Raw genomic sequence first — 12,655 nt, 5'->3', positions numbered from 1 at the left:
TTCTCTATCCATGTCAGCACTCTACCCCCAATACCATGTGCCCCAATTTTGCCCACTAATCTACTATGTGGGACCTTATCAAATGCTTTCTGAAAGTCCAGGTACACTACATTCATTGGCTCTCCCTTGTCCATTTTCCTAGTTACATCTTCAAAAATGTCCACAAGATTAGTCAAGCATAATTTCCCCTTCGTAAATCCATGCTGACTCGGACCGATCCTGTCACTGCTAACCAAATGTGCGGCTATCTCATCTTTTATAATTGACTCCAGCAACTTCCCAACCACCGATGTCAGGCTAACTGGTCTATAATTCCCCGTTTTCCCTCTCCCACCTTTCATAAAAAGTGGGATAACATTAGCTACCCTCCAATCCACAGGAACTGATCCTGAGTCTATAGAACATTGGATAATTATCACCAACGCATCAACGATTTCTAGAGCCACTTCCTTAACTACCATTGGAGGCAGACCACCAGGCCCTGGGGATTTATCAGCCTTCAGTCCCATCAGTCTATCCAACACCATTTCCAGCCTAATGTGGATTTACTTCAGTTCCTCCGTCACCCCAGGTCTTCTGGCCACTACTATATCAGGAAGATTGTTTGTGTCCTCCTTAGTGAAGACAGATCCAAAGTATCTGTTCAACTCATCTGCCATTTCGTTGACCCCCATAATAAATTCACCTTTTTCGGCCTTCAAGGGTCCAACTTCGGTCTCAACTAATGTGTTCCTCTTCACATACTTAAAGAAGCTTTTACTATCCTGCTTTATATTCTTGGCTAGCTTACCTTCGTACCTTATCTTTTCTCCCAGTATTTTCTTTTCGGTTATCTTCTGCTGTTCTTTAAACATTACCGAATCCTCTTGCTTCCCGCTCATCTTTGCTACGTTGTACTTCTTCGCTTTAATTTGTATACTGCCCCTGACGTCCCTTGTCAGCCATGGCCGTCCTTTTCTCCCCTTGGAATCTTTCTTCCTCCTAGGAATGAACTGATCTTGCACCTTCTGTATTATTCCTAGAAATACCTGCAATTTCTGTTCCACTCTCATCCCTGCTAGTAAATCTTGCCAGTCAACTTTGGCGAGCTCCTCCCTCATGGCCCCATAGTCCTCTACATGGCCACTGCCTCCTCATGGCTCATTAACCTCGAGGTCCTTTATCAAATCCGGTGCATTACATAACACTAAATCCAGAATTGCCTTCTCCCTAGTAATCCAGAATTGCCTTCTCCCTTAGTGATTCATTGCACAAATATATAGAAACTCTGTTTGTGTCCCGCCTCACTTGCTAAACACATGCAGAAGACACCTGTTAAATATAAATGCAATGCTACATAGGGGAAAGTTTGCTGATTGCCATAGGACATTGATTAGTATCAATATTCCTTGGATAAGGAAGCAGTCTGTACCCATATGGAATAAGTCATAGGGTCATAGATTCATGCACAACAGAAACCCATAACGGCCAAAGTACCCCATCAAAGCCAGATCCCAGACAACAGTGATGCGTTGAAATGGCACTTCATTAATATTTAAAATTGGTAGGTATCAGCTATCCCTAGCAACAGATACGACAACTGCTACTCTAATTATGTCAAGGTTTCAAGGTTTCACGGTCAGTTTATTGTCACATGTACCAATTAAGGTAAAGCGAAATTCGAATTACCATGCTACCACTAATTAATTCACATCCCAATAACATGGTTTCACGATATATTGGAAACTGCTGAATTGGCTACATATTTTTGGAGCATGACAGGTCATCGGTCGTTGTGTTTTGAGGCGACGATATTGTTCCCTGCTCTGCCGCCATTTGGCAATTGAAAAGTAATATTTTGATTCGGATATTTTACAAATACGTGGATATGTAACAGCAACATTTGGAATGCTCAACATTAGTCATAATAAAGCTTTCAACTTGAACTTGAACATAAAAATTCCTTCAAAATTAATTCGGACCACCACAGAATACTTCCTCAGAATTTCAACCAAAACTGCCCAAGCAAGAAATGTAAGTGCACGAGAAAAAACAATGAGAAGACACTATCCCTAATTATTCTACGTCTCCTTATTTAGCACAAATATTTTTGACTGGCCACATACAGACTTTCGTTGCGACTGCAGACCAAAGCGTGTTTCCCTGCGCTTTGGGGACACTACACATGAAGGAGGTAATCAGAACCTCCGAGAAATACCATCTATTTGCCTCGACAAGTGATACCAGCAACTCTCAAAAAGTAAAATACTCTCCAGAACTATGTTTGCAGAATAATTACCATTACAAAGAGTACTTTAGATATTCATGTAGTCTGCCATAGACTACACTGCTATAAATCACTGATATTTCTTCAGAAGTATTTCCAATCTCACTGTCTCATTTTAAAAGAACAGCAGCACAGCATTGACAGCACCACATAATAATCATCAACCTTAAATACACCATTGTCCCTAGATATCAATCAAGTCAAATCCCTTTAGCTCACATTAATAAGTTAAGGTAAAGTACGTTCACCATTTGATCATAGATCGAATATGTGACAACCCACCTCCACCCGACACAACATTTAATGAAGTTGCAATGGCCAGAACTCACACCCCACTTATTTTTCTTTCTTTGAAATAACTCACCTCATTATTCACACGGCAGTTGGCGTTTTCAGAACTTATCAGTCCTGTTTTTTTCTGGATATAATCATTTGCTGTAGATTGCCCACATGTTTGCGTGGTCCTTAAATCTCTCTTCGCAGATTGCAACGTTGAACAAGACTCGTAACGGTAACTCTGAGAAAGCGGATCACCTCCGAACACCTCAACGTAGTTCGGTGGTATCTGAAGGCTTCTGCTGGCGTTTTGAATCCCATTAAGAGAACTCCTTGACTCCAAACAGCAGCAGACGTTCAGATAACCATATTGACGTCCAACGCCATTCCTGTTTTTATAAACCTTGACAGCCAGGATAATTAAAATCACGAGGAAAATGATAGATGTCGTTCCTAAAGCTATGACCAAAGAAAGGTTCAAATCTGGAGAGAAAACGTGATCTTTAGAAAGACTGGTGGCACTGGATATCGTGTCGACTCCTTTCACAGATAGAACAATGGTCACTGTGGCTGAAAGCGATGGGATTCCATTATCTTTTACAACAATTACCAGCCTTTGTTTCGATGCATCCTTTGTCTGAATGCCACGTATGGTCCAAATTTCCCCAGTATCCTCTGAGATAGTAAATAGATTACGATGGGTGGCCTGAAAAACATGATATGTCAGACGGCCATTCTGACCGGAGTCGGCGTCAATAGCGGATACCTTGGCAACTAGGTATCCTGGTTCTGCAAACCTGGATATTGTCTCCATTACAGTTGACCCATATTCGGGCAAAGGATTCACGATCACTGGAGCGTGATCGTTCTGATCGAGGATAATGATGTCCACTGTAACGTTACTGGAGAGAGGTGGGACTCCAGAATCCCGCACCAATACATGGATCTGGAGGTTTTTCAATTGTTCGTAGTCAAATGATTTCTGAGCAAATATGACACCATTTTGTGAGTTAATGGAGACATACGAGGCCTCGACTGAATTCAGGATAGTAAAGTTTAGTCGGGCGTTTTGCCCCGTGTCTGGGTCATAGGCTGTGAGGGAGAATATGGAATCCCCAATAACGTTATTTTCCATGACATTTGCCGTGTATGTAGCCTGCGTAAACCTCGGCGCGTTATCATTTACATCTGAAATGTCTACACGGATATTTTTCGTAGATGTGAGCGGTGGTTTCCCTGCATCCGTGCATGTCACAGTGATGTCATACCTGGATTTAGTTTCGCGATCCAGTCCGTGTTGTACAAGCAGTTTCCAATTATTCTTCACGGGTGTTTCCATCTTAAAGGGGAGTTTATTCGGAATTTGACATTGTACTTGCCCGTTCTGTCCAGAATCCTTATCTTCTGCGCTGAGAAGGGCGACAATGGTACCGATTGGAACATTTTCTGCCACTGCACTGGACATGTATGTCAATGACACTTCAGGGGCATTGTCATTCACATCGACAACATCCACCAACACATCACAGTGTTGAGAAATCGAAGGTGTACCTTTATCGGTTGCTTGTATATTGATCACAAATGTTTTGCTTTCTTCAAAGTCCATATGTTCTTTGAGTTTGATTTCACCAGTTTGGGAATTCACGCCAACTAAATGACGAACATCAGCAGAATTACGGCTGCTGAGAGAATATGTTATCTCTCCATTAGGGCCATCATCCAAATCAGTGGCGTTTAACTTAATGATCAGTCTTCCTATAGGAGCCGATTCCACCATACTGACACTATAAACCGCTTGCGAGAAAACAGGAGCATTGTCGTTCGCGTCCTTAACTCTAACAGTTACCTGAACCTTATCCGATCTTATAGGGACTCCGCCGTCTTCAGCAAGCACCGTTAATTCATGGTTTGATGTCGTTTCTCGATCCAGGGCCCGCTGCAGAACTAACACCGGTAAATCTCCTACCCTAACGCGTTCTTGTACATCAAGAATGAAATACTCATTAGTAAGGAGCTGATAAGTCTGCAAGGAGTTCGTCCCAATGTCCGGATCGTGAGCGGGCTCGAGGGTGAATCGCGCTCCCGGTGCCATATTCTCTGAGATTTCAAGGCGGATCTGGCTTTTGGGGAAACTGGGAGCGTTGTCATTTACATCGAGTATCTCCAATTCCACCTGGTGAAGACTGAGAGGATTTTCAAGCACGACTATTAAGGGTAAAATGCAATCGGTGCTCAGCCCGCAAAGTTGCTCCCTGTCGATTCTCTCCTTGACAAATAAAATTCCTTTTGCCAAATTGACATCAACATATCGCATCATCTGGCTGGGCGCCACCCGCAAACTGCGAGCCGGGAGCTGCTTTAAATCTATCCCCAAATCAATTGCGATATTCCCAACAAAGGCACCCAGTTGCAATTCCTCTGGTACTGAATATCGAATCTGCCCAGAAACAAGGTCCCAAGGGCAGAAAAAGCAGCACAATAGTCGGTATTTGAGCAGCCAATATATATTATCTCTCATTTCCAGGAGAAATCATTCCAATGGTTTCAACCCGAGACAACGACTTTCGACAGCGATTTGATTTAAATGACAACTACGAGGCAGAAAATGTCTCTCCCCCCGTTGCGAATTGTTACAATGTTTTCTTTTATTCGTTCTGATGTTGTATTCAATTCGAAATGTATCGAGCAGGAACCGTCCGGAGCTGCTGCCTACCCAGTGTTCACGGCGTCTGGTCGGACGCGATGGCGGCTGGGTATTGTAAGGGGCTGTGCAGATCACCAGTCGCCTCCGACCTCCTGATTGGTGGATAATGCAGCAGTCATATCCGACGAATTACAATTCAGCTCGTTTCTTAAAGCAAGGACTGCTTAATTTGGCGCAGATACATTCATCGTTATCGCTGCGCAATTGGTTTGGATGCTCCTACTTACTATTGAAAGTTATCCCCAGAAGAGAATATTCATGAATTGTAATACAGTGAATATCTGAAAGATGAAATATGGATACTTATGCTTTTAGGAATGTGATCAAAAAAAGGAAATTGACTCAACCTGCTGCGAATCTAATTTCGCGTATCCTTCATTGTAACTTTACAATCGTGGGGATCAACCAGTGACAAAAGGCAGTCATTCTGCCTTTGAATCGAACGAAAGGTACCTGATGCATGTTTTCGACCTGAACCGTCGACCTTTTTCCCACCTCATCCCCGCGCCCCCCCTCCCTCAACATGTGCTGCTCGACCCGCGGAGTTCAACGAGCAGATAGTTTGTTGTTTCGTTTTAAAGCACCCACAGTATTCTATGTCTTCAAAACATATAACCAAAGACGAAATGAATATCTTATTTGTTGGTCTGTTTCAAACAAACCAATCAACAGCACCTTAATTTCTGAAATATTATTATATTGTCTGGTGGCTTCAATAAGTAGCAGAGAACTTATATTTTAACAATAGTACTAGTTGTTATTTTTCGAAGTACTCTTACCAAAGTTAAAAGTATCAACGTGGCTGTATTTCTTTAACATGTGAACCATGTATTTGCTATCGTGTCTACGGTTATAATCGCCTTCAAGTGCTGATAATATATTATATCTACAGGCAATGCTCCGAATCTAATTATCAGTTGTACCAATTGGAAAACAGAATTGTCACAGGTGCTTTAGCATTTCCCGGTTTAATATCTACTGACTGTTCAACTTAGAAAAGTAATTATCTATTACCATTCCCTCGCAGATACTAATTGTTGGTATGCGAATTCGTTGCCAATATTCTTACGGGAGAGCCATCAGCACAAGGACTGCACTGATGCACAAAGGCGTCTGAACAGCAGTGCTTCAAGGAAAATTAGGGAAGGATAAGGTCTTGCATGAAACACTTGCATCCGAGTTACAAATAAGTGGACGACAGGTTGAATGCTGATTCTAAAATCATGGCTTCACTGCAGCATAGGAACTCTGTTTGGGGGACGCCTCTCCTGCTAAGCACATGCGGAAGACACCTGTTAAATTCAAATACAAAGTTACATGGAGGGAAGTTTGCTGATTCCCATACGATATTGATTAGTATCAATATTCATTGGATAAGGTCCGTACCCATATGGAATAAGTCATAGGGTCATAGATACATGCAGTACAGAAGTTCATAACGCCCAACGTGCACCATCTAAGTCAGTTCGCAGACGATGGTGCACATCTTCTAAAAAAAACGACGCTCTAACGTAAAATAATTTACATATTCGGGGAGAGATCTATCCAGTGAAATCAAAAATTGCCTTATCTGAAAAAATAATGGATTATTTCTCGAGTTATTAATCAAAATGTTCATAAATCTGAAGACTGGGGGGGGGGATGACTGCTTTTTCCCTGTGCTTACAGCTGTGGCGTCACAATGGGATTGTAGCCCTGCTCGCAACATTGTTGCTATCCAACTTAATCCAAGTACACCGAGTCCTGCTAGCCCTAGCAAGTGCAAATGCATTTTAAAAAAAGTCATAGTACACCGAGTTCTGTTAGCCCTAGCAAGTGCAAATTCATTTTTTTGTCACAGTACACTGTTTTGCTAACTAGCAAGTGCAAATGCATTTTTTTGAAGTTTAAAAATGATGGAGTGTGCATAAGGTGAAATGAGCAGCCCCTGCGCAGTTGGCGGCTATGGGTGAGTGGTGGAATATTGCGTTGGGGAACGGGTTGCGTTGGGGGGGACCAGGGCTTCTGTGGGGACTGGGTGAGTGGTGGAATATTGCGTTGGGGAACGGGTTGCGTGGGGGACCAGGCCTTCCGTGTGACAGGGAACCAACGGGTCCCACTTGGTCTAGTACTTATTAAAAGTCTGATCATGTATGTGTATATGTGTGTGTATATGTGGTTGTTTTTACATCTTCACAAAAACACTACGTGGTAACGAGAACATTTTTACATATTCCGATTGACATATTTCCCCTCGAAGCCAGGATCACCTTATCTGAACGTGTTATCCTTTATTTCCCGACGTATTCTTAACTCATTACTGATTAAAAGTCTAAAAAAGTCAAAAGACTTTGAAATTAAAATGACCAGCTTCAACTGATGACGTCAGAATGGCTCTGCTAGCAGTGGTCAGCCACACTGAAGTTTTCATCCTATATTTTACCATTATTCGTGATTAAAGCTTTAAAAACGCCAACTTTCACAAGATTTTTATATATTCTGATTCACATGTTCCCCCTCTAGGAAGGGATCACCATCACTGAACATTTATGCGTTATTTCTAGACCTATTACTGATTAAAGTTTAAAACAATCAAAGTACTTTGAATTTAAAACGACCAGCTTCAACTGATGACGTCACAATGGGTCGGCAAGCAGGGCGAATTGCTGTTGCAACACGCAGAACAATGCAATTGGATTTTTTTAAAAGAGCAATGCTGAGGGAGGCAGGGGAGTGCTGGAATCTTACCTTCGGGAACGGCTTGAGTTGGAGGACCACGCCTCCCGTGGGGGCTACGGGTAGGGAATGGGTGCGTTGCTAACTTGTTCTAGTTAGTACTAAAAATTGGTAGGCATCAGCTATCCCTAGCGACAGGCAGGACAATTTCGACTCTAATTATGTTATCCTGTCATTATTGAATTCACATCCCAATAACATGGTTTCACCATATATAATAAACTTCTGAATTAGCTACATACATTTTTTGGTCGAGATAGCGCAACAGTCATTGTGTTTTGAGGCGACGAAAGGATTCCCTGATCTTGCACCATTTGGACATAGCAAAGCAATATTTTGATTCGGATATTTTACAAATACCTAGATATGTAACTGCAACATATGGAATGCTCAACATTAGTCATGACAAAACTTTCAACTTGATTATCGGTGCTTAAAATGCCTTCAAAATGCATCCAGACCACCGCGGAATACAATGGATATCCCACTGATGTTTCTTAAGAATCTCAACCAAAAATACCTGTCAAGAATTGTAAGTGCATAAGAAAAAACTACGAGAATCCCTGATTAATCGATGTTTCCTTATTTAGCACTAACATTTTTGACTGACCACACACATACTTTCCCTGCGACTGCAGACCATATGCGTTTTCCTTGGGCTTTGAGGACACCACATAGGCTCCCCTCAACTAAGATGGAGTTAATCAGAACTTCCGTGGAATACTATCTATTTGCCTCGACAGGTGACACCTACAGCCCTCAGAAAGTAAATACACTCCAGAACTCTTGACATAACAAATACTATTGCAAAGGGTACTTTAGAAATCCATGCAGTCTGCCATAGAATACACTGCTATAAATCATTGATATTTCTTCAGAACTATTTCCAATACCTAATTTCTCATTCTAAATGAACAAAAGCAGCAGATCATTGACAGCACAACATAATTACCGTCACAACATCAATCTTGAATACACCATTCTCCCTTCATATCAACCGTCAAATCCCTTGAGCTCACTCCAATAAGTTAAGCTACGCATACTCTTACCATTATATCATAGAGGAATATGTGACTACCCCCCCCCCCCCCCCCCCACACACACACACACACCCCGTGAAAACATGTAATGAATTTGCAATGATCAATTGCTTTTCTTTCTTTCAAATAACTCACCTCGTTATTCGTGCGGAAGTTGTTTTCAGACCTTATCATATCTGGGTTCTCTTTACCAATAGTTCTTTTCGGCAGATAATGCATTGCTGGAGATAGCCCACACGTTTGAGTGGTCCTGAAATCTCTCTTCACGGACTGCAATGTTGAACAAGACTCATAACGGTAACTTTGAGAAAGTGGATCACCTCCGAAGACCTCAACGTAGTTCGGTGGTATCTGAAAGCTTTTGCTGGCATTTTGAATTCCATTCAAAGAACTCCTTGATTCCAAACAACAGCAGACGTTCAGAGAACCATATTGGCGTCCTACGCCATTTCTGTTTTTATGAACCTTAACAGCAAGGATAACTAAAACCACGAGGAAAACAATAGATGTCGTCCCTAAGGCTATGACCAAAGAAAGGTTCAAATCTGGAGTGAAGACGTGATCTTTAGATAGACTGGTGGCACTGGATATCGTGTCTCGCCCTTTCACAGATAGTACAATGGTCACTGTGGCTGAAAGTGATGGGATTCCATTATCGTTTACAACAATCACCAGCCTTTGTTTAGGTGCATCCTTTGTCTCAATGGCACGAATGGTCCAAATTTCCCCAGTGTCCTCTGAAATAGTAAAAAGATTACGGTGGGTTGCCTGAAAAACATGATACGTTAGACGGGCATTCTGACCGGAGTCGGCGTCAGAAGCGGATACCTTGGCAACTAGGTATCCTGGTTCTGCAAACCTGGATATTGTCTCCATTACAGTTGACCCATGTTCAGGCAAAGGATTCACGATCACTGGAGCGTTATCGTTCTGATCGAGGATAACAACGTCCACTGTAACGTTACTGGAGAGAGGTGGGACTCCAGAATCCAGCACCAATACATGGATCTGGAAGTTTTTCAATTGTTCGTAGTCAAACGATTTCTGAGCATTAATGACACCATTCTGTGCGTCAATAGATACATACGCGGCCTCGATTGAATTCAGGATAGTAAAGTTTAGTCGGGCGTTTTGTTTCGTGTCTGGATCATAGGCAGTGAGGACGAATATGGAATCCCCAATAACGTTATTCTCCATGACATTTGCCGTGTATGCAGCCTGCCTAAACCTCGGTGCGTTATCATTTACATCTGACACATCTACACGGATATTTTCCTTCGATGTGCGCGGTGGGTCCCCTGCATCCGTACATGTCACAGTGATGTCATACCTGGAGGTAGTTTCTCGATCCAGCCCGTGTTGTACAAGTAGTTTCCAATTATTCTTCATGGAGGATTCCATCTTAAAGGGCAATTTATTCGGAATTTGACATTTTACTTGTCCGTTCTGTCCAGAATCCTTATCTTCTGCGCTTAGTAGGGCGACAATGGTTACGATTGGAACATTTTCTGCCACTGCACTGGACATGGATGTCAATAACACTTCAGGGGCATTGTCATTCACATCGATAATATCCACCAACACATCACAGTGTTGAGGTATTGCGTAAGGACCGTTGTCGACTGCTTGGATATTAAACACAAATGTTCTGCTTTGTTCAAAATCCAATTGGCCTTTGAGTTTGATTTCACCAGTTTGCGAATTCACAGCAACTAACTCACGAACGTCAGCAGAATTATGGCTACTCAGAGAATATGTTATCTCTCCATTAGGGCCATCGTCCAAATCAGTGGCGTTTAACTTAATAATCAGACTACCTGTGGGAGCCGATTCCACCAGACTGACACTGTAAACCGATTGTGTGAAAACAGGAGCATTATCGTTCGCGTCCTTCACTCGGATAGTTACCTGAACCTTACCCGATCTTACAGGGAGCCCGCCGTCTTCAGCAAGCACTGTTACCTCATGGGTCGATGTCGTTTCTCTATCCATGGCCCTTTGCAGCACTAACACCGGTACATTTCCTATCCTATCTCGTTCTTGTACATCAAGAATAAAATACTCATTTGGAAGGAGCTGGTAAGTCTGCAAGGAGTTCGTCCCAATGTCCGGATCGTGAGCGGCCTCGAGGTTGAATCGCGCTCCCGGTGCCATATTCTCTGAGATTTCAAGGCGGATCTGGCTTTTGGGGAAACTGGGAGCGTTGTCATTTACATCGAGTATCTCCACTTCCACCTGGTGAAGACTGAGGGGATTTTCAAGCACGACGTTCAAGGGTAAAATGCAATCGGTGCTCGGCCCGCAAAGCTGCTCTCTGTCGATTCTTTCATTCACAAATAAAATTCCTTTTTCCAAATTTACGTCAACATATCGCTTCCTGGGGCTGGGCGCCACTCGTGTTCTGCGAGCCGAGAGCTCCTTTAAATCTAATCCCAAATCAATTGCGATATTCCCAACAAAGGCGCCCAGTTGCAATTCCTCGGGAACCGAATAACGAATCTGCCCAGACACAAGGTCCCAGGGACAGAAAAAGCAGCAAAATAGTCGGTATTTGAGAAGCCAAAATATTTTATCTCTCATTTCCAGGGGAAATCATTCCAATGGTTTCAACCCGAGACAATGCCTTTCGTCAGCGATTTGATTTAAATGAGACAATTACGACGCAGAACATATCTCTACCTCCTTCCCGAATTGTTCCAATGTTGTAATTTAAGCGTCCTGATGTTGTATCCAGTTCGAAATGAATCGAGCAGAAACCGTCCGGAGCTGCTGCCTATCCAGTGTTCACGGCGTCTGATCGGACGCGATGGCGGCTGGGTATTGTAAGGGGCTGTGCAGATCACCAGTCGCCTCCGACCTCCTGATTGGTGGATAATGTAGCAGTCATATCCGACCAATTACAATTCAGCTCGGTTCTTAAAGCAAGAACTGCTTAACTTGGCGCAGACTTGTTATATGTATTGCTGCGCAATTGAAGTTACTTTTAGCATTTTGGATGCTGTCACTTTCTGTGGAAAGTTACCCCCAGAACCGAATTTTCAGGAACTGCAATAGTGAATATATTAAACATGAAATATGGGGGAAAAAATGATTTCAGGAATGATATCAGAAGAAAGAAATTAACTCGCCTTTCTGCGAATCTAATTTAATGTAATCCTTCAACATGTCTTTACAATCGTGGCGATCGGTTAATAGCCAGTGACAGAACGCCTTCAGTCTGCCTTTGAATAGTATCAAACACACCTGGTGCATAGCTTCGACCTGGACTGTGGATAATTTACCCCTCCCCTCTTCTCAACAGATGCTGCTCGACCCGCTGAGTTCAATCAGCAGATAGTTTGTTGCTCCTGATTCGACCATCTGCAGTTTTCTATGCCTTCAAAACATATAACTGAAGATTCACTTAAATGAATATATCGTTTGTTGCTCAGTTTCACACGAAGCCGGTTCATTTCTGGAATCATATTTTTATGTTGTGTGGTGGCTTCAATAAATAACAGAGTAAGTTACATTGCATCACTTATTTTCACATTTTAACGGTTACAAGCAAGAACTCTCTCTAAAATAAAACGTTCATCGTGGTTGTCTTTCTTTAAAATGTAAACAATGTAATTGCTATCGTGCCTCCAGTTAAAATCTTCTGCTATAAGATAA

General features: G+C 42.5%; 1 protein-coding gene across 6 annotated transcripts in view; it reads right to left on the bottom strand.

Annotated features, from left to right (window-relative positions):
* Window positions 1-12,655, bottom strand: part of LOC116978589 (protocadherin beta-15-like) — a 216,984-nt gene that overhangs the window by 127,282 nt on the left and 77,047 nt on the right. The window contains exon 1 of one of the 6 annotated variants that reach the window (XM_033029835.1): window positions 9,137-11,673. The exons of the other annotated variants lie outside the window; for them this stretch is intronic. Within the exon in view, the coding sequence (XP_032885726.1) occupies window positions 9,137-11,581 (2,445 nt within the window). The 5' untranslated portion in view covers window positions 11,582-11,673. Of the gene's footprint in view, window positions 1-9,136; window positions 11,674-12,655 lie in introns of those variants that run through there. 6 annotated transcript variants of the gene reach the window in all.

Source organism: Amblyraja radiata, chromosome 11, assembly GCF_010909765.2.
Source record: "Amblyraja radiata isolate CabotCenter1 chromosome 11, sAmbRad1.1.pri, whole genome shotgun sequence".
Lineage (NCBI taxonomy): Eukaryota > Metazoa > Chordata > Chondrichthyes > Rajiformes > Rajidae > Amblyraja > Amblyraja radiata.
Note: the sequence above shows the minus strand (reverse complement) of the source record. Positions and strands in the feature narration are given on the sequence as shown.